This window comes from Adiantum capillus-veneris, chromosome 27 (assembly GCF_014529385.1).
Source record: "Adiantum capillus-veneris isolate H3 chromosome 27, ASM1452938v2, whole genome shotgun sequence".
In the NCBI taxonomy this organism is placed as follows: Eukaryota; Viridiplantae; Streptophyta; class Polypodiopsida; order Polypodiales; family Pteridaceae; genus Adiantum; species Adiantum capillus-veneris.
Window position 1 is genome coordinate 31,143,235 of NC_140957.1, and position 21,417 is coordinate 31,164,651.

Here is a 21,417-nt window from a genome sequence, read left to right on the forward strand (position 1 = left end):
AAGTCTAAATCTCGCCCAATGAGTGACAGTTCTACAGAGAACTCGTCTACAGACAGTTCAGACTTTGACGACAACAACTTTTATGCAAAGAAGAAGAATTTTTATAAAGACAACCAATATGACTTTCTGGAAGATAAAAGCAAGAAGGTCCGAGAGTTTAAGGAAGGTGGACAGTTAAGTAAATTTGACACATTTTCGGGATATAGAGATGCTTCGAAGGCTTTGTCTTTTGTACAGTAGTTTGACATCGCTTTCGCGGGAGGACGCTACCCAGAGCACTCTAAGATTCGGAGAGCTGCCTCTTTCTTTAAAGGGAATGCTCGAACTTGGTGGTCCACGCTTCTTTTAAACAAAACTGCGCCAGTTAAATGGCTGAAATTTAAGAAGCTTTTTATTTCTTCTTGGCTGACTCAAGAGTATGAACAAGATATAGGGGCTGCTTGGAACCATCTTCGGATGACCAAGAAAGATACAGTGGACGCTTATTGTTGCGAGAGATTCTGGAGCTCTTTTCTACCCGCCTCTTCATTCAAGAAGATCTCGTTCAGAGAACAGATTGAGCGGTTTACCTTGGGTCTACCTACAGAGATCCGAGATCACTGCTTGGAACAAAAGTCAACTTCTATTCAGGAGTTGTTGACTCATGCAAAAAGGGGTTTTGCCATTCACTCTGGCAGTCTGACCTAGCCCACCAATGAGGTCATGACACAAAGAGCCGTACAGACTTCTACAAATGAAAGTAGAAAGAGAAAGAGCAACTCAAAAAAGAAAGATGCACGACCCAAGCTTACTCCTCAGGAGCGGGCCCGCTTCATTAGGGAGGGGAAGTGCTTTGGATGCGGGGAAACATGACATATCTCCGCGAATTGCCCTAAAAAGGCACAGAACGAACCGAATGACAAAGACGACGAAAGGCCTGAGAGTTCAAGGCAGCTGAGGAACGTGGAAGAAAAGGCAAGATGAAAACAGGACTGATTCCAGATTGTGTGGGTACCGATCACAGCACGGTGGTCGAGAGTACAGAACTTTGCTGAGCTTGGGGCAAAGTGAAAGACCAAGAGGCCCTGATCTTCTTTGATGGAGGAGCCAAGGCCAACTTCATTTCACCGGAATTGGTGGCGCGGCTCGAGATCACTCTCGATCGGATGGGACCACTTGTGGAGGCTGTTCTAGCGGCACCCGGTTGGGATGACGAGACTACAGAACTTTGCCGAGCTTGGGGCAAAGTGAAAGACCAAGAGGCCCTGATCTTCTTTGATGGAGGAGCCAAGGAAAACTTCATTTTACCGGAATTGGCGGCGCGGCTTGAGATCACTCCCGATTGGATGGGACCACTTGCGGAGGTAGTTCTAGCGGCACCCGGCAATGATGTAGCCATTACACCTGTCATTGGCAAACTTCGGTTACATTGTGAGGGATATTAGGGGCATGAGGACTTTTACATAATGCCTTTGGAAGGTTGTGATGTTCTCTTGGGAATTCCCTGGTACCACAAGAACAACGCCGTGGTCGACTATCGGGCAAGGAAAGCAACATTGACTACAAAGAAGGGCAGAACCATTGTACTTGATATTAAACTGAAGGGCGAGTCTGTCCCTATTGTATCGGCTTCGGCCATTTCAAAATTAATAAAATCCAATTTGTTTGTTTACTCGATCTTTATGGAAGAGTTGAGTGATGAAGATAGGACAAATATGTCTGAACTTGATAAAGAACGCCAAGATCTTCTCCACTCATGCCGATTGCTTCTCAGAGGGCCTGCTAGGCGAGTTACCACTTGCTCGTCCTGAAGATCATACCATTGATGTGATTCTTGGAGGCACACCACCGAACCGGCCACCTTACCGTGTGAGTCGAGCACAGAATGAAGAGATTATGAACCAAGTGAAAGACCTCTTGGAAAAGGGTCTTGTCCAGCCTAGTACTTCACCGTATTGCTCTCCAATGTTGTTGGTTTTGAAGAAAGACGGATCTTGGAGAATGTGCATCGATTATAGAGCTCTCAACAAAATTACCATCAAGAATAGATTTTCGATTCTTAGGATCGATGATATACTCGACAGATTACAGGGATCCTCGTGCTTTAGAAGAATTGATTTGAAGAGTGGATATCATCAGATCAAAATCGCGCCGGGAGATTTCTACAAGACAGCATTTCGGACGATTTTGGGTTATGGTGATGCCTTTTGGCTTAACCAATGCTCCTGCGACATTTAACCGGATGATGGACAGGATTTTTCGAGAGTACAAGCTATTTGTTGGCACTTTCTTTGACGATATCATTGTTTTCTTCAAGAATGAGGCAGAACATAGAGATTGTCTACTGTAGGTTTTTCAGGCATTACGAGAGCACAAGTTAGTGATATATGCAAAGAAAAGTGAAATTTTCCTACCAGAGATACACTTTTTGGGACACATTGTGTCAGCACAGCAGGAGTGCAAATGGATCCGACCAAGATAGAGACTATCCGTGATTGGCCCGATTTGAAGAATGTCCATGAAGTTAGAAGCTTTTGGGATTGTGTTCGTACTACAGGCGGTTCATTCGAAAGTTTGCAGAGGTTGCTTCCCTTTTGCATATCTTGACACAGAAAGGAGTCCCTTTCTCGTGGGGACCCACAGAGGTGACTGGCTTTCAGACATTGAAAGAGAAATTGACGACGGGACCAGTTTTGACTTTGCCAGACTTGCAGAAGTCATTTGAAGTATATTGTGATGCTTGTGGTCGTAGTCTGGGTGCGGTCTTAATGCAAGAAGGCCATGTCCTTGCTTACAAGAGCCGATTGTTCTCAAGGCCGGAAATGACAGCACAGATTTATGAGAAAGAGCTTTTGGCGGTTATCCATGCTCTTGCTCAGTGGCGGCATTACCTACTCGGAGCAGATTTTACTGCCTTTACAGACCATCAGAGTTTGCGCTACTTCTTGTCACAGAAGCAGCTATCGAAAAAGCAGATGCGGTGGGCGAACATCTTGTCACAGTTTCACTTTCAGATTGTCCATGTTCAGGGACAGAAGAATGTGGTGGCAAATGCTTTGTCTCGGAAGCCGTTGGTTCTGGCTATTTCCACGATACATCATAGGAGCTTCAAGGATATGGTCGACTAGTATGCCACAGATATATATTTTGCAGATGTTTTCACACGGATACAGGATGGGGAGACAGTAGCGGGATATTCCATTCGAGATGGCTACTTGATGAGAAAAACCATGTTGTGCGTTACACAGCCGTTGAGGGAAAAGGTTATGATCGAATGCCACTGTCCACCTTTTACGGGTCATCGCGGCATTGCTATCACCATGAAAGGGGTAGAGAGATACTTCTATTGGCCGAGACTCAAGAAGTATGTGAAAGAGTTTGTGCGTAGTTGCTTGGTATGCCAGAAGGTCAAGTTTGACAGGCATAAAGTACAGGGATTGTTACAGCCTTATCCCATACCCACCCGCCCTTGGTCATTTTTTATCTCCCGAGAACACAGTGTGGTCACGATGGTATCTGGACTGTTATTGATAGATTTATCAAGCAAGCTCATTTCATTCGAGTGAAGAAAACAATCAAGCCGGATCACTTAGCGAGATTGTTTGTGGCCTAGATCTTCAGACTACATAGCATGCCTGAGACGATTGTCTCCGACAAGGACCCCAGATTTGCGAGTTTGTTTTGGAAGGCAATTTGAGAGAACATTGGCACGCGGTTGCAGTTCTCGTCATCGTTCCACCCGCAGACTGACAGGCAATCTGAGATTGCCAATTCAATGGTTTTAGATTTATTGAAGTCTTATATCTCAGATCAGAAGACTCAATGGGAAAAGTATCTACCTTTGGTGGAATTTGCCTACAATAACACGATACACTCTTCGACGGGGAAAGGTGCCATTTGAGATTGTTGAAAGTGCTACGAAGGTTCCACCCTTCCTAAGCACGAAAGATAAGATTTTTGAAGCGGATGCGTATACGTGCGACTTAGACACGGCTTTTGCCAAGGTCCGCGAGGCTTTGCAAAAATCTCAAGAACGACAGAAAAAGGCAGCGGATCGCCATTGTCGCGATTTGAAATTGAAGGAGGATGATTGGGTGCTCTTATGTTTTGAGAAGGCACGCCTGAGAAAGAAAAAGGGAAAGGAGAGCCTTTTTCCAAAGCTTAGTATGAGATACTACGGACCTTTCTAGATCTCTGAAAAGATCAATGATATCTCCTTCCGACTGAAACCGCCTGACACTTGGAGGATTCACAATGCATTTCATGTGAGTCTCTTGAAACCTTTTAAAGGTGACGTGCTTGACGATGGGGAGCCCGATGAGCAACCCAAAGTGGAAGAAAACGAGGAGATCCTTGTTCTTGAACAGATTTTGGCACAAAAGGACACAAAGAATAAAGGTGAAGTCCGAAGGCGGTTCTTGTTTAAATTCAAGAACTATCCTGCATTGGATGCGAAGTGGATGGAGGAGGAGGACCTAGCAACTACTCCTCAGATTGTGAAACTTTACCTCGAAGCTTTTGCTTTAGCATAGCCTATTCCAAATGGAACCCAGAATTCAGCTTGGCTGGAGATATGGTGCAGTGGGATGCACAAGAGGGGAGTTACTCCGCTCCTTTGTCAACAGATGCCTTGATTTTTGTATACTAGAGTCACTGATGTCTCTTTGAGCTTTAGGGATACTAAGAGCTGACAGTATTCTGTTGTATGACTTTATGAAATGGAATTCCGGAATATGAAACTGATTTGTTCTCGACTTGTTTTTAAGTGCAGGAACTGACAGACGAAATGACTAGCATTTTGATCTAATTGATCTTGAATAGACATGGTTGCAATAGGGCTTAGTCAATCGGGCATCGATGAGATCCCGACTGGATCTAGATGCGATTGCTAGCTACATTGCCGATAAATCACGGTCTAAGATCCGAATGAATGTTGATTGTCATGTGATATCCTGTGATGTCGAGTGCTGTCATGTGACGTTGTGTGAAGTGACTGTCGATTGGTACATGTGCTAGATGTGTGTTCCTAGTATGTAGTTACTAACAGTCAGTGTCTGCTAAGACGGTTTATGGCCTCTGTCTGTTTTGCAGGCGTAATCGAGGGCGATTACAATGCTTTCAAGAGGGGGATACGTCACAAAGTGATGACGTGGCTGCCCACTTTGCAGAAACCCTCACCCTAACCCTAACCCTAAAAACCTTGACCCTAACCCTAAAAACCTGAAACCCTAATTTTGCCCTAACCCTAACCTACTGATTGGCTGGCGGTGACAGCCTGCTTACATGGCAAGTCGTACAGCCTACTAACGTGGCAGCTCGCGTTTTGCGGTGCAGATAGCGGACGCAGCGCTGGTAGCTTTTGGGCGACGCTTTTTGGCTACGCCTTGGCAAAAAGAGAGAGAATTAGCTTTTGACTTGCTTTAGTTTAACCTTAAGCAAGAGAAAGAGGGAAAAAGGGCCTTTGCTTTATTTTTGAAAGCTTTTAGAGGTAGTTTTTATGGGAGTTTTTTAAAGAAGCTTTTGGGGCTTGTGGGTAGGCCTCTCACAACTGAGAGCCGCAGAGTCTGAGTGTGAGCGCCGGCCCGCACTCTTGTACTTTGAACTCAGATTAATACAAAAAGAATTTATGAAAGGGGTGCCAGTCTTTGGGGCCAATATCTCTAGGCACGGAACTCCGCCGGGCCAGTGTTGAATCAATTGTGAACTGTGAACTGTTTTGAAGTGGTTATTTGGTGCTGTCGCGGTAGATTCTTGACTTGGAGTGTCCAAGTCTGTTAAAGATGCCTTGATTCACTAAATCTTGTTACTATGAAATTCCCATCACCCATCAGGTCAACCAGATAAAATGCTGCAATCGTTTCATCTCTTCGACACATACTCATACAGCATATGTAAAAAGTTCTTTTCAATAATTACCATTTCAATGTATATTTTTTATAAAGTTATTCCATAGAATATTGTCAGCCTGTCAATACGCCTAAAATCTCAGAAAGAATTAATGTCTTCATTCCTTTTAGGTAATCAATAAATGAAGTCATTCCGTTGAATATTGTCAGCGTGTCAATACGCCTAAAATCTCAGAGAGAATTAATGTCTTCATTCCTTCTAGGTAATCTGTGACAAAGGAGTGGAGTGGCTCCCCCCTCGGGCAGCATGAATCGCACTAGATTCAACCCGTTGATTTGACGTGCAGTTTTAGAATGGTCGAAGCTAAACCAAAAGCCTCCAGGTACAGCTCTAGTAACCGAGGAGAATTCGCTAAGTCCTCCTCCTCCATCCATTTTGCATCAAGAGCCGGATAGTTTCTGAATTTGACCAAATATCGGTGGACCAGCTTACCTTTCACTTCCCTTTCCTTGTGCTCAAGGACCTGATCTGGAAGGAGGATCTCTTTCACTTTTGGTTACTTCTGGCTCCCTGTTCTCTGACACCTTACCTTTGAAAGGTCTCAAGAGACTCACATGAAAAGCATTATGAATCTTCCAAGTATGTGGCAACTTCAGTTGATAGGATACATCATTGATCTTTTCTCGAATCTGGAACGGTCCGTAGTATTGCATACTAAGCTTTGTGAAAAGCTTCTCCTTACCCCTTCTCTTTCGTAGCTGTGGTTTCTCAAATTGAAGTAGTACCCAATCATTCTCCTTCATCTACAAGTTGCATCCATGCTTAAGTGAGAGACTTTTCTCTCTTCTTTTTAGAAAAAGTAAGAAACATGACGAGAAGAGAGTGGTAGAATTCCCTCTCTTCTTCCGATCTATGTGCTTGTAATCGAACAATTCCCCATTAATAAAGATATTCTTTTTTTTTGTTTTTGGAAGAGGGAGGGGGGGGGGGGGGGGGGGGGCAAGACCATTTGTCACGTGACACATCCAACCCTATGTGTCCGTGGACAAGCTACAGCATGATCAGGGTTCAGTCAGTCTAGTCAGTCTAGATTTAGAAGTGATCTGGCACTTTTGTGAGTCTATTCGTAGACCGTGCATGCCCAGTCACTTAGTGTAGATGCATATCCTCTGGTTGCACACAGCATGATCATCAGTAATCCCATCAGAATCCATTAGAATCAGCTAGGGGATTTTTCCAGTGATTTTAGCCTATTTTCCCTATTTTTGACATTTTTCACTTATTAATTTAAGTGACTTTCCAACAAAAGTAGGTAGGGCAATTTTGCTAAGCTTGTATATAAGCAAACCAGAGCTAGCACTATTTGACAGAAGAGGCAGCAGGAGCTCCCCACTCAACAGGCACCTTCTCAGCAGGAACCATGAAGAACCTTCAGCACCCACAAGTACCTAGCGTTTTTGGTCACACCTCATCGCCCACACCCAGCCTTGGCGTTTTGATCATCAACCACTGCCCCCTAGACCCTGGCGTTTTCAGCCTTGCCATCATCGCCAGCCTTCTCCAGATCCCTAGCGTTTTTACTAACGCTTTCAAGAGCTGCTAGCGTTTTCTATTTTCAGCCCATTCTGCAGCAGATAGTCAGCGTTTTCAGCAGTTAAGGACAGCAGTCAATTCAGCCTTAGACATTTGCAAAAGAACCTCATTTTCAGCCCCTAAAAACGCAGCCAGATCTGCGTTTTTCAGTCGCCCCAAAACAGCCCAAGTTTGGGAGATTTTCAGCAGATAGAAGACCGCAGATTTCAGCCCTAAAGTTGCCGTCGTCGTCCCCGTCGTCGCCACCGACATAGTCCCTAGACTTGCATTAGTCCATGCAAATCATTTGTACCAGATTGTGCAATCATAAGTAGACCACTCTCGCCGACGAGAGTGGGGCCTTCGGAGGAGGGTTTTACAACGTCTCTGGTGTCGTATCTCTCTTCTCTCTCTATCTCTCAGTCTCATACACTTGCACGCACAGTGTCCACTCACTTTGTTTGTGATCATAGCATTCTCTCATTAAGAACGGAAGGCTCTACCTTCCATAAGAACAAAAGGAACCTTGAGCACAGTTCGGAGCACTCACCTTGAGCAAAGCACAAACATTCGTTCCGCTGCACGTAACACCATCTTATGGTCCCCAATGCTTTGATAAATCATAAGTGTATGGATGAATTCTCTCTCTTAAATTTGAATTTTCCATTTGATTTTCAGAGATTTGTGAAACTGTGAATTAAATAAGAAACATACGCTTCCTGTTCTATGACAGTTTGGGTGGGTTCTGCCTCGCCTTCGGCTTGTTTGCACGCTGAAGAATTTCATAGTCCTGTTGATCCTTGCAAGGGGTGTCTGGAGGCCATCTCTCCTGGATTCTGGTGTAGAATCTCTATTCGGTGGTGATGTTTATTTTGTTGAGATGAACTGCGAGCCTTGGAGATCCGTAGCTTGTATTGGAGATTCTTGGGTGGAGGTTGCGGCCTCCTCGTGGAAGTCTGGGTGGTCTATTTCTGCTTCAGCTCGCTTTTGCTTTCTTCCTTTACTCCTTTGTTCCTAGCCTTTGATGTATCACCCATCTTTTGTAACTTTGTATCATTGCTAGTTTTTCCCTGTCACATGACACATCCAACCCTATGTGTCCGTGGACAAGCTACAGCATGATTAGGGTTCAGTTCAGTCAAGTCAGTCTAGAATAGGAAGTGATCTGGCACTTTTATGAGTCTGTTCGCAGACCATGCATGTCCAGACACTTAGATTAGATGCATATCCTCTGGTTGCACACAGCATGACCATCAAATTCCACTCAGATCCCATCAGTAGCATTTTCCAGTGCATTTAACCTATTTTTCCTTTTTTAGACATTTTTCACTTATTAATTTAAGTGACTTTTGTTGGAAAGTAGGTAGGGCAAACTGAGTAAGTTTGTATGTAAGTAAACCTAGGCTAGCACTAATTGGCAGAAGAGGCAGCAGGAGCACCATCGCTCGACACACAACTTCTCAACAAGAACCCTCTTGGTGGCGTTTTCCCTCCAAGCAAAGACTCCCCTAGCCCTAGCGTTTTCCATCAAGCACCCATCGCCCATAGCCTCCCAAGCATTGGCGTTTTCAGCAGGCATTAGCATATCGCCATAGCCTCACTAGCATTGGCGTTTTTCATCAAGACTTCCCCGCAAGACCGCCTCAGCCCTGGCGCTTTCCCGAAGCCCAGATCGCCCCCTTTGCATGGCGTTTTTCAGGAGATAAGGAACCAACAGATTTCAGCCTTTGACAAGCCTAAGAACCAGCAGATTTTCAGTAATAAAGACCAGCAAACCAGCGTTTTTCCATAGCGTTTTCAGAAGTAGCAGAATTCAGCCAGCAGCGTTTTGGACAGTAGTACAAGAACAACAGATTTCAGCCCTTAGATCGGTCTCGCCATCCCCATTGTTGTCATCGATCTAGCCTAGACTTGCATCAGTCACATGCATCCACTTTGTACCGGTTTGTGCAATCAATAGTAGACCACTCTCGCCAACGAGAGTGGGGCCTTCGGAGGAGGGTTTTACAACGTCTCTGGCGTCGTGTTCTCTTCTCTCTCTATCTCTCAGTCTCATACACTTGCACGCACAGTGTCCATTCACTTTGTTTGTGATCATTGCACTCTCTCATTAAGGACGGAAGGCTCTCCCTTCCATAAGTAAAAGGAACCTTGAGCACGATCGGATCACTCATCTTGAGCAAAGTTCAACATTCATTCCACTGCACCTAACATTCACCTATGGTTTCTTGTCATTGAATATTTCAAGGTTTTTTCAATTACCAGTTTCATTATAATTTTTTTGCCTACAAGCTGATGTAATGCCTTTGGGCTTGTAACTTGTTTACGTAAAACAGAGGGTACCAAGCCCTGCTTTTCTTGCACGCGTGCGCGCGCACACAGAGAGAGAGAGAGAGAGAGAGAGAGAGAGAGAGAGAGAGAGAGAGAGAGAGAGAGAGAGAGAGAGAGAGAGAGAGAGAGAAATGAAATGTTATATTAACGTCTTCAAAAGGCCAAAGTGACCTATGAGACTAGCAAGTTACAATGCGCTGTATCTGATACACAGTCAGATTAACAAATAAATTAAACTAGGATAACAAAATATAAATACTGCGGGATCCTAAACTATGCAATACAATGTGAAGGCAATATGGGAGGGGAGTAGAGATCCATCTTCATAGGGATCCATCTTCATCTGCACTGTGGACGACGAAAGAGTATGGCTCGAATCCTTTGCTGCAGCCTCCTTCGAAACTGTGTAGCTCCTCTTCCCCATCGGGGTCGTCTAGATCTCCCTAGCTCCAATGCTCGGTCTATGAGAATGCCAGTAGTGCGGGTAGACCTCTCCACTGTTGGCTGCTCCTCTGTCTGTTCTTTTGGGTGTGCAATATCTAGTGTAAAGAAATCTGTGATCTGTCTCTGGGGTTGTCGCTCTTCAGCTCTCCTCAGTAAAGTTTCTCTATGCCTGTGTAACTCAAGTAGATATAGCCCAAGACATCTCTGATCCTCATAACTCATGACCCTAGATAGAGGCCCAAAACCTTCTCTGAATAGACAATGAAAACGGCCTCGTATCTCATAGTACACTGTGCAATGACATATGTAATGTACTTCTGTCTCTGGCTCTAGATGGCATAAGCGGCATATCCTGCTATCTGCTGGTGTCCCTCTGAATCTGCCAGTCTCAATCTCGAGTTGATGTGAGGATGTGCGTATTTGGCCAATGCCACAGCGCAGACCATGAGAAAGATGCGTGTCCATATAGCTAGGTCGAATCACAAACCCATCCCCCGTGAGGTGGAGAAGATGCTTTCTATAGAAAGCCATCTTTGTGCCCAACTCCTGTAATGGCTCTATCCATGTCCTCCTCGTGTCCAACTGGATTAGATCCTGACGAATAAGTCTATTAATCTCTACCCGTGTCAGAGATCTCAAGGGTGCCTGTAGAGAGTATTGAAAAGGAGGCAACCTGTCCATGGTGAAACCATGTGTCTGAAACCATGATGCCATGTGTGCAAACCAGCATGATGTATCCCCATTAAGAGCTAATTGTCTGGAGGACTCTAGAGCCACCTTGGCATATCTGTCTCTAGTAGTATCCCACAGACTGTGTACAAAGGAGACTGATCTTGTAAGCGCCTCAATCTCCATAGGGGGGGCAGCTGATTCCGCTCGAATGATATCATGCGGTACGGAAGCCTTGGCTCTAACCAGCCGAGAGATCATAGATACCAGGGGCTTCTCCATACGCCTCCAGCCATCTTGGCGTATAGAAGGTCCCCAAACCTGCACCCCATATAACATAGTAGAAGCAACCAAAGTATCAAAGAGCCATAACTTTGTCCTAGGTTCCTGGAATTGAACCTGCGAACACATCCTCTCCATTCCTCCCAGAGCCACACCAGCTCTAGTTAGTCTAGTCTCTGCTGCTCTTCTCAAAGAGAAAATCTCGACCCAGTAAAGACTACCCCCAGGTAAGTGTATGCATCTGTATACTCCACAATCTCCTGACCATATTTGAAGGTAGGTACTGATCTCCTAATCCATTGCGGTGTGGTGTTAAACACCATAACCTTGGTTTTACCTAGGTTTACACACAGTCCACTATCCTCTGCAAAACTACGTAGTGCATCCAAATGTCGTTGGATACCTTCTGGTGAGTCAAATATCGGCACAATATCATCAGCATATAGTAGCAATGGGATCCACGTCCCTGCCAGCTGGGCACCCCTGTCACCCTCTCTGTCAATGTACTCAGACACCTCATCAACATACATACCAAATAGAGTAGGAGACAATGGGCAGCCTTGTTTCACTCCAATAGTAGAGTGAACTAAATCAGATACCCCTTTCGGAGTGCGTACATGTCCTACCACTGATCTGTACAAAGCCATAATCCCCCAAATCACCTCTATGGGCACCCCCATCTCCTGCAATCTACACATCAATCGGGCTCTTGGTACCATGTCAAATGCTTTGCGAAAATCCACAAAGCTACAATAGATCCGTCTCCCATGTGCTCTACCCTCCTCAATGATGGCCCTGAGTGTCAGAATATGATCAAGAGTGGAGAAACCCCTCTTGAAGCCGGCTTGACCCTTTGCTCGTACACCCTCGCCCTCTGCCCAATTACTCAAGTGTTGCTCCAGAATAGATGCATACAACCTTGCCAATGTGTGTCCAACCATAATAGTGCGGTAGTTCCCAGGCTTTGTGGGGTCCCCAGCCTTGAAGATGGGCACAATATTAGACAGCCTCCAAGTCTCAGGTAATCCCTCACACATGGCACGATTGAACAACACTGCGAGAACCTCCATCAGCATATCCCTGGCATGTATAAAGTGCTCCGCTACTAGACCGTCATGATCATATGCCTTCCCGGTCCTCATCTTGTCGATGGCTCTTTGTACCATCTCAGGTGTAAAGAAAGTGCTCGCAGCTGGGCAAGGCTTGGTAGGGTCTGGAAGGGGTTCCTGTCCAAGAACCGTATATAATGATGTCGCATATTGGCCCCACACATCAGGTGAAGTAATCACTGGGGGAGGGGAGTGCTCATGGAAGAGTCGCCATGCCTCTCCTAAGTCCCTACTCAAGAACATTTGATATAGGTCTCATTCCATCTGAGCTAGGTAAGCTCGCTTCTTCCGTCGCACAAGGCGTCGGAAAGCAATCCGAGACTGTCTGTAAGTGATGACTCCTAAAAGAAGATCCCTCTGAAGCTGAGTTCTCATCTCTCTGCATTCCTCATCATACCAACTATTGTGGGGCATGCTCCCAGAATGTCGTCTCTTGCCCGGCTGAGTGTGTGGGTATGCCACTGATGCAGCCCCATGCAGTGTCTCAGTCGGTAGAGTGGTGCACTCCTCCACTAAGAGGCCTGTACCATTTGTACCAGCTGTGCCTTCCAATAGACGGTCCCAGATCCCCTCTGTATAAACGAAATCATTCTCTGGAGTGAATGTATAGCGAGTGTGTGACTTGCCTCCTGATGTATGGGTTGTACTATATTGAAATTTGACGGATAGTGTCAAGAGAGCATGATCTACTGCTATGCCCACTGGCCTGGCTCCCACTATGAAATCCTGAATGTAGGGGATAAAGCTCGGTTGTGTCATAACATAATCCACTGTACTAGCCCCATGTCTGTGTGGAAAGCATGTGAAATCGGCTGCTCCAGGAAATCGCTGTAAGCCATTAAGTATAGCTAATCCATGTGTAGTCGTCATTTCCATGAGGTATCTCCCATACTCCGTCTGCTCTCTATCATCTGAGCATCTGTCAAGTCCCAACTCACCCCCATCCAGCTCTCTAAGCACCTCATCTGAAGTGTCGTAGAAGACTGTCTGCGAGTTGCCCGTTCGGGCATTGAAGTCCCCTAGGAGAATGATATCACCATCCCTAGAAAACTCCCAAATGTCATCATCTAGGATAGAGAGAGGCGCCTGCCCTCTGGATGCGGCATACATTGATGTACTGGGAGGAAAGTAACATATGGCAATATATAGGAAATCGACCTGTGTCAGGTCTCAGTCTCACCCACATATATCTAGCATGATCATCTCTTTGTACAATATGCAGTAATGGTTGTAGTTCCTCTTTGAATAGCACTGCTACTCCTCCTGAACCTCTACTCTCGTGCTCAGATCTCGCATTTGTCCTGTGAGCTGTTTGCCATCTGTATCCCACCACATGTGGCATTACCTGTCCAGGGGCGTGATGAGTCTCTGAGAAGAACACAATATCCTTGTCTTTGAAACTCTCCTCAAATGCACCCACGTCCAACCTCATAGACCCATTACAATTCCAGGTAGCCATCTTTAGTGTGGTCCCATAGGTCTCGCACCGTCATGCAGTACGCCGCTCTAAAATCACCACCCGTCCATCTCTGTAGAAGGCTATCTTTCCCTTCTCCCTTGCCGCTGTAATTTCTGGCATTACCTCTCTCATATGTGCGAGCTATGAGAGAGTCAGGTCATCACCGAAGAAAATATCTGTCTTTTTGAGAGTAGGCCTCTTCCTCAAGAATTCCTTCTTCTCTTCCAACGAGGGGAAGCGTAGTATGAGAGCTCTCCCCTTTGAAGACTCTCCCGTGCCATCACTTTTCTTACCTACCTTCCATGCCTTTGTGTGCAAAGGCTTCTCCATCCCCATCATGGATGTAAGGCTTGTGACCTCTTTCTCCACATTGTTTATATCCTTGAGACCGGTCACTCTCACATGCAGTGCTCACATCCGCCTTCTTCTTACCTACCTTCCATGCCTTTGTGTGCAAAGGCTTCTCCATCCCCATCATGGATGTAAGGCTTGTGACCTCTTTCTCCACATTGTTTATATCCTTGAGACCGGTCACTCTCACATGCAGTGCTCGCATCCGCCTTCTTTGTTCCTCTTCGAGAGTCATGTTGATAAGCGTCGGTGTACAAGGAGTTTCTTGACCTTTCCCTTTCTTGGCGACCTCAATCCATTTTTCAGCCTCGTCCGCCTTTTTCTGTGTCCTTGTTATCATCTCCGCCCATGAAGATGTCTTTGCCACACTCCGTTTCTCTTCTTGTGATCATCCTTACCTGTTCCTTAATTTCCTTGATTTCATCTATTACCGAGGGTTGAAATTCGTCTTCCTCTAGTCCATTGCTTACTCTATCAGCAAGCTCTTGTTTAAGGGCTGAGACTTCTTTTTTGAGTACCCGTATCTCGGCGTTTGGGTTCTCCTGTTTGAGGACTGAGACTTCTTCTTTGAGTGTCTGTATTTCTGCGTTAAGGCTCTCTTTCTCCTTCTTCCACTGTGCGCCGTCATTGAAGACCATCTCAAGGAGGTTGGCCTTCTCCTTCCACCATCCTTCCATCTCTATTTTCCACTCCTTCATTTCCCTCTCCATCTGTGCCATCCTCTTATTCGTGAGCATGAAGGTTGCCTTTGCTCGCGGCTTGCAAACAGGTGAGACAATGGCGGTTTCCGTGTCCTGTGCAGGGTCTTCTTCAAGTGTGACAGTTTGTGCAACACCCATCAAGCATTCATGGCCTTCATTACGGTGAGGCCCAAAGAATCTGAGAGAGAGAGAGAGAGAGAGAGGGGGGGGGGGGGGGGGATAGAGAGGAGCGGGGTGAGCAACGCGATAGCGAGAGGGAGCGGGAGTGCAGGGTAGGGGGGTGCGAGAGAGAGTGCGAGAGAGAGAGAGAGAGGGTGCGGGGGCCGGCAAGGAGCGCAAGGGGCAAGGGCAGCAAGGCAGGAGGGCGCGATAGACGAGGGGGGGGGGGGGACGATAGATTGAGGAGGCCACAGAGAGAGAGAGAGAGAGAGAGAGAGAGAGAGAGAGAGAGAGAGAGAGAGAGAGAGAGAGAGAGAGAGAGAAATGAAATGAAATGTTATATTAACGTCTTCAAAAGGCCATAGTGACCTATGAGACCAGAAAGTTACAAGGTGGTGGATCTGATACAAAGTCAGAGTAACAAAATAACATAACAACAGTACAAAACAAAGATATATACTATGGGATCCTAGATTGGTCGATGTGAACTAAGCAAAAAACTAAGCAAAAATGGGCGGCTTGTTGGGATAGCTGAATCACAAGAGATCTAGCATCGGTCGTTGGCGAATCTCATCAATTTCCTCCATGGTTAGTAGTCTGACCGGGCGTCGTGCATGCCTGGCCAGCGTGCTCCGAATCTTCTGACGTAGCCTCTGTCGATACTGTGTAGTCCTCCGCAGTCGTGGGCGCCTGGATTTCCCCAGTTCAATCGCTCGGTCGATCAGTGTGCCTCTGGTGTGAGACGAGGGGGAGCTCTGCTGTGGGAGTGGCTCTTGCGGCTTTCCCGTGTCTGCTCTAAAGAAGTCTGTGATCCGTCTTTGAGACTGGCTAGCCTCGCCATTCATCGGGCTATCTCTGTGTCTGTGCAGCTCGAGCAAGAACAAACCCAGGCATCTCTGATCTTCGTATCCCATGACTCTTGATAGTGGTCCAAAACCCTCTCTGAACAAGCAATGGAAGCGGCCTCGTATCTCGTAGTAGACGGGGCAGTGGCATGTATAATGCAGCTCTGTCTTAGGTTCCATGTCACACAAGGGGCATGTCCTGGCCTCTGCTGGTACTCCGTTGTATCTCCCAGTCTCAATCCGCAGCTGGTGAGAAGATGTGCGTAACTCGCCATAGCACATCGTATCCCATGAGACAAGTGGGTATCCATGTATCTGGGTCTCGTCACAAAACCATCTTCCGTAAGCTGGAGAAGGTGGTCTCTGTAGAAAGCCATCTTCGTGCCCAATTCCTGTGCTGGTTGTGTTTATGTCCTCTTGGTGTCTAGCTGGGTCAGGTCTTGGCGGATGAGCTTGGTGATCTCTGACTGTGTAAGAGTGAGAGATGGTGCATCCAATGAGTAATGGAATGGTGGCAGCCTGTCTATGTTGAACCCATGTGCATGAAACCTGTCTCATGAAAGAGCCGCCACGCCTCACGCGAGTCCTGACTCAAGAATAGCTCATATAGATCCTGCTCGAGTCGAGCCAAAAAAGCCCTCTTCTTCCGCCACACCACGCGTCGGAAGTTAATCTGTGACTGTCTGTGAGTGACGTCCCCCAAAAGCACCTCCCTCTGAAGTCTGGCTCTAGTCTGGCGGCACTCCTCATCGTACCAGCTGTTCTGAGGCATGCTCCCTGATCGGCGGCTCTGCTCAGGCTGGGTGTGTGGGTATGCTTCTGCTGCTGCATCATGTAATGTCTGTGTCAGTATAGTAGTTAGCTCCTCCAGAGGTCCCCCCGGGTCCTCAGTGCATAGGCGTCTCTAGATCCCGTCCATGTATACAGAATCCGTCTCCTGTGTGAATGTGTAGCGAGTAGGGGCTGCTACCCGTGGCCTGTGTGCTACACTGAACTGGAAGGAGATGGTCATCGACACCAGAGCATGATCCACTGCCACCCCGACCGGTCTGGGCCCAACTGTGAGATCTTGGATACTAGAGATGAGATTCGGCTGTGCCATGACATAGTCCGCCGTGCTGGCTCCATGTCTGTGTGGGAAGCATGTAAAACCTTCCGCAGCAAGAAATCTCTGTAGGCCGTTCAAGATGGTATCTCCTCTGAAGTATCATAAAACACTGCCTGGTGATGGGCAGTCCTAGCATTGAACTCCCCTAGGATGATAGTGTCACCATCCCTAGAGAACTCCCATATGTCATCATCCAAAATAGAGAAAGGGGACTGTCCTCTGGGTGATGCATAAACTGATGTACTCGGGGGAAAGTAGCAAATAGCTAGGTAGAGATATCTGCCTGTCTCTGCTTTCAATCTCACCCACATGTACCTAGCCTGCTCATCCTTGTGGGCTATATGTATCAGTGGCTGCAGATCCTCTCTAAATAACACTGCCACTCCCCCCGAGCCCCGCCCTCTGTGCTCTGAGCGTGTCTCCTGTCTGTAAGCTGTCTCCCAACTGTATCCACTGATGTGAGGCATGGATTGCCCAGGGGCCTGGTGTGTCTCAAAGTAAAAGATGATGTCTCTTCCAGTAAAGCTATCCTCAAAAGCACCCACATCAAGATGCATAGATCCATTACAGTTCTAGGCAGCCACTTTGAGTGTGGTCCCATAAGTCTCGCACCGTCATGTGGAGCGTCGCTCTAGTATTACCACTTTTCCATCTCGGTAAAAGGCAATCTTGCCTTTTCACCTTGCCGCTCTAATCTCCGGCATTACTTCCTGCATATGAGCGATCTGCGAGAGGGTGATATCATCCCCGAGAAAGATGTCAGTCTCTTTAAGAGTTGGTCTTTTCTTCAAGAAGGACTTCTTCGCTTCCATGGAGGGAAAACGGAGGATGAGTGCTCTTTCTTTTGAGGTTTCTCCATTGCTTCCATTTTTCTTTATGTTGCCCACTCTCCATGCCCTTGTGTGCGTCGGTTCATGAACCCCCATCAAGGCTGTGAGTTCTTTTACTTCTTCGTCCACATTGCCTTTGTCTTTAAGACCGCAAATTCTCACATGTAAAGCGCGCACCCGTCTTCTTTGCTCCTCCTCTAGTGTCTGATTAATGATAGTGGGTGTGGACGTGGACGTTATCTCCTTGCCTTTTCCTTTCTTGGCCACCTTGATCCATTTCTCGGCTTCATCCGTCTTCTGTTGAGTTTTGGTAAGAACGTCCACCCAAGAAGTCGTCATTTCTTTGTGTTGCTCTTCTCCCTCTTTGATGGCCCGTACTTGCTCTTGATCGTGTTGATTTCTTCGATTATTGAGGGTTGCAGTTTGCCCTCGTCCAGTGTGTTTCTTGATCGTGCTTCGGCGAGATCTTTCTTGAGTGACGCAATCTCTTCATCTTGAGTCGTCACTCGGTCTTCCAGCGTACTTATCTTGCTCTCTTGGATCAACACGCGTCCTTCGAGCATGTTTATTGTGCCCAAGAGATTGCGGTTCATCTTGGTAATGGTCTCCGTCATTTCCTCTTTGCACTTTTGAATGGCATCCTCTAGGGGGTCGACTTTATCGTTTAGCTTCCTCATGCTTGATCGCCGTCCGCAAAGGAGTCACTAAACGTACGTGTGCACCCACACTAGCAGCGGGCGCGGTAGCTGGGCGAGTGGGGGAGCATGAGGTGGTATGGCAAGGGAGGGGCAGCGATAGAGTACAGGCAAGAAAGAGAGAGAGGGGGGGCGGCCGAGGGGATATGGGGGAAAATAAATAAATAAATAAATAAATAAATATATATTTTTGACTTCCTACGCGTAGAAGAAGGGGGGGGGGGGTGCCGGCTGCTGGACTTGCTACACGTAGAAGAGCACAGGGGTCAGGGCATCGCAGCAGAGGAGTACGCGCAGCGCGAGAGCAGAGAGAGTGGGAGTGGCGCGAGGGGAGGTGGGACTGCAGGGGCAGCGCGGCGGGGAGCGGGGGCAGCACGTGAACAGGGGCGGGGCTGCAGGCGGAGCGCGAGGGGAAGGGGGGGGGGGGGGGGGGGGGGGGCGGGGTTGCAGGGGCAGCGCGAGGGGGGGCGGGGCAGCGCGGCGGGGCAGAGAGAGAGAGAGAGAGAAATGAAATGAAATGCTATATTAATGTCTTCAAAAGGCCAAAATGACCTATGAGACCAGAGCGTTACAATGTGGTGAATCTGATACAAAGTTAGAGAGAGAGAGAGAGAGAGAGAGAGAGAGAGAGAGAGAGAGAGAGAGAGAGAGAGATGAAATGAAATGCTATATTAATGTCTTCAAAAGGCCAAAATGACCTATCAGACCAGAGCGTTACAATCTGGTGAATCTGATACAAAGTTAGAGAGAGAGAGAGAGAGAGAGAGAGAGAGAGAGAGAGAGAGAGAGAGAGAGAGAGAGAGAGAGAGAGATGTGTCTCATTGCTTGTTGTCTCACTGCAGCCGATCTATAGGTGATACTGATAGTGCAATCAACCATTACAATGAAAGCGTGGAAATGCTTTCAAAGTTGCCTGAGAAAGATTCAGAGGTACATGGAGTCTTAGCACTATGCTTTTACAAAGATAAGATAAATGCATCAGATGCATCTGCATGCTGTGTGAGAAAAAAGTAGGTATTTTTCAACTGAGGAGATCAGGAGTTAGTCTTGTGGAAAGTGCTCCCGGTGGCTACCCTTTTAGGGGATCATCTCAGTGAAATTCAAAGCAGATGTGTTTGGGCAATGTTCTTGCGATTAACGTCATAAGAACAACACGTGCTTTCCTAAAGCTTTATAGTAAAAGTTGACGTTTTTCTTTGGTAGATAGGGTCAGCTTCTTTGCAGTCTCTTGTTTTGGTACCTCCCTAAGCGCTGCTGTTGCAATTAGCTTCCTTGAATCATCTATATAGGCTAGTCAAGACTCATTGGCACCTTTGTCAGTTTGAAGATGCTTCACGTTTAAGGCTGGCTAAAGAGTGTTGGTCTCATATGCTCATGAGTAGAGAAAAGTCATTTGGAATGCTTAGTATCTCCTATCATGTGCCGAAATAGGCAATGTCGTTGGAGACTTAATTTAACTGTGTTGCTAGCAGGTCATTCATGCACTGTCAGTTTCATTGAATAAGATGGGGGACCTCAAGTATTATGCAGACGATCTTCAGGCAGCAAGGACCAACTATGCGAGGTCTTTAGACGTGCGAAGGAGTGCGTTGCAGGATGATACAGAGCTGTCATCCCAGGTTGATTTTCTTGATCTTTGGAGTTTGTCTACAAAGTTTTCGCCTTGTTGCTTAATTCCTTGTCAGTGGGTTTTGGCAGGTGCTGGATCTCGCTGTGTCACTTGCTAAAGTAGCAGATGTAGATAGAGCTCTTGGTAATGATGGGCCTGCGAGCGAGGGCTTTCAAGAAGCAATAAAGATGCTCGAGAATCTTTCCGGGAAGTCTAAAGAGGATACATCCCTTGAGCGACGAGTATTCACAGATCTCTCTCTCTCTCTCTCTCTCTCTCTCTCTCTCTCTCTCTCTCTCGTCTCATAGGTCATTTTGGCCTTCAGATATAACATTTCATTTCATTTTTCATTTCTTTCTTTGAGATCTCTTGGGATTGTTACTACAACGTTAAAATTGTTTCTCATGGGTGTGCACATGCATGTGTAACCAAAAAGAAGTGTGTGTGTGTGTTTGTGTGTGAATAAGAAGAGGAAATCGGAATAACGTGTCTTATCGCCCAAGTGTGGTAGATTGGTTATCACATTTTCCTCTTGAATAACAGGCCTTGAGTTCAAGACTCATTGGATAGATCTTTGAGGTCAATTGGGGTTGTTCCTACTACATTTAAAACTGCTCTCTCTCTCTCTCTCTCTCTCTCTCTCTCTCTCTCTCTCTCTCTCTCATGTTTCTGCTAACAGTCGATTCTTGTTGTTGCAGCGCTTGTCAATTTTAGAGTTTTTGCATGGGCAAACAAAAAAGGATGCTTGAGGTTGCTTGCCGCCTGGGGAGTTTCATCGATGAATTGTAAAAAAGGTAGCGAGGCTGTCACACTTTTGCTGTGAGTGTATATAAAAGGGTTATTGTGGACTCTGTCATTGTATGACATTCAGTGATTGGAGGAGAGGCATGAGCCCTTGATGATCTTTCGTAATATCTTTACATCAGAGAATCCTATGAAGTGATAGTTGAATCTATGCTGTGGCTTGCCAATCCAATTGTGCCCAGGAAAGGCATGTAAGTCTTTTTTTGCACTATCAGTACAAATGTAAAGAACACTTCTTGTGATCAACCCTGAAATCTTTATTTCTCAAAGTTTAGTACATAAAGTGATGAAAGAACGTTTTGTTATGGACTTGCATTGCGCAAGAACATGATTTGTGCAGGGTTGTATCTTATCTTTAAGGATTTTTTTTTTTTGGCAAGGTCATATGGGAATGATATTCTTGTAATCAACTTGTAATCAACCCTGAAATCATGATGGCGGAAAGACTTTTAAGTTCACGAATGTGAAGATTTGTTATGAATTCATGCAGGGTTGTATCATGTCCTTGGCTCGAATACATGGAAGTGACAAACAACGAAGCTTAGAAGTACTTGCTTGATAATGGATGTTAGAAGCCTGTGTCTGATAAGAGCTTTTAAGTTAATCAGTTCGTGGTTTAAGTT

General features: G+C 46.4%; 1 protein-coding gene across 1 annotated transcript in view; it reads left to right on the forward strand.

Annotated features, from left to right (window-relative positions):
- The window catches only part of LOC147421729 (zinc ion binding protein), a 45,124-nt gene extending 24,019 nt beyond the window's left edge, over window positions 1–21,105 (forward strand). Inside the window, exons 4-7 of the mRNA XM_086503385.1 lie at window positions 19,224–19,311; window positions 19,854–20,000; window positions 20,080–20,232; window positions 20,689–21,105. Of these exons, the coding sequence (XP_086359511.1) occupies window positions 19,224–19,311; window positions 19,854–20,000; window positions 20,080–20,232; window positions 20,689–20,739 (439 nt within the window). The 3' untranslated portion in view covers window positions 20,740–21,105. The remainder of the gene's footprint in view (window positions 1–19,223; window positions 19,312–19,853; window positions 20,001–20,079; window positions 20,233–20,688) is intronic.
- The last annotated feature ends 312 nt before the right edge of the window (window positions 21,106–21,417 follow it).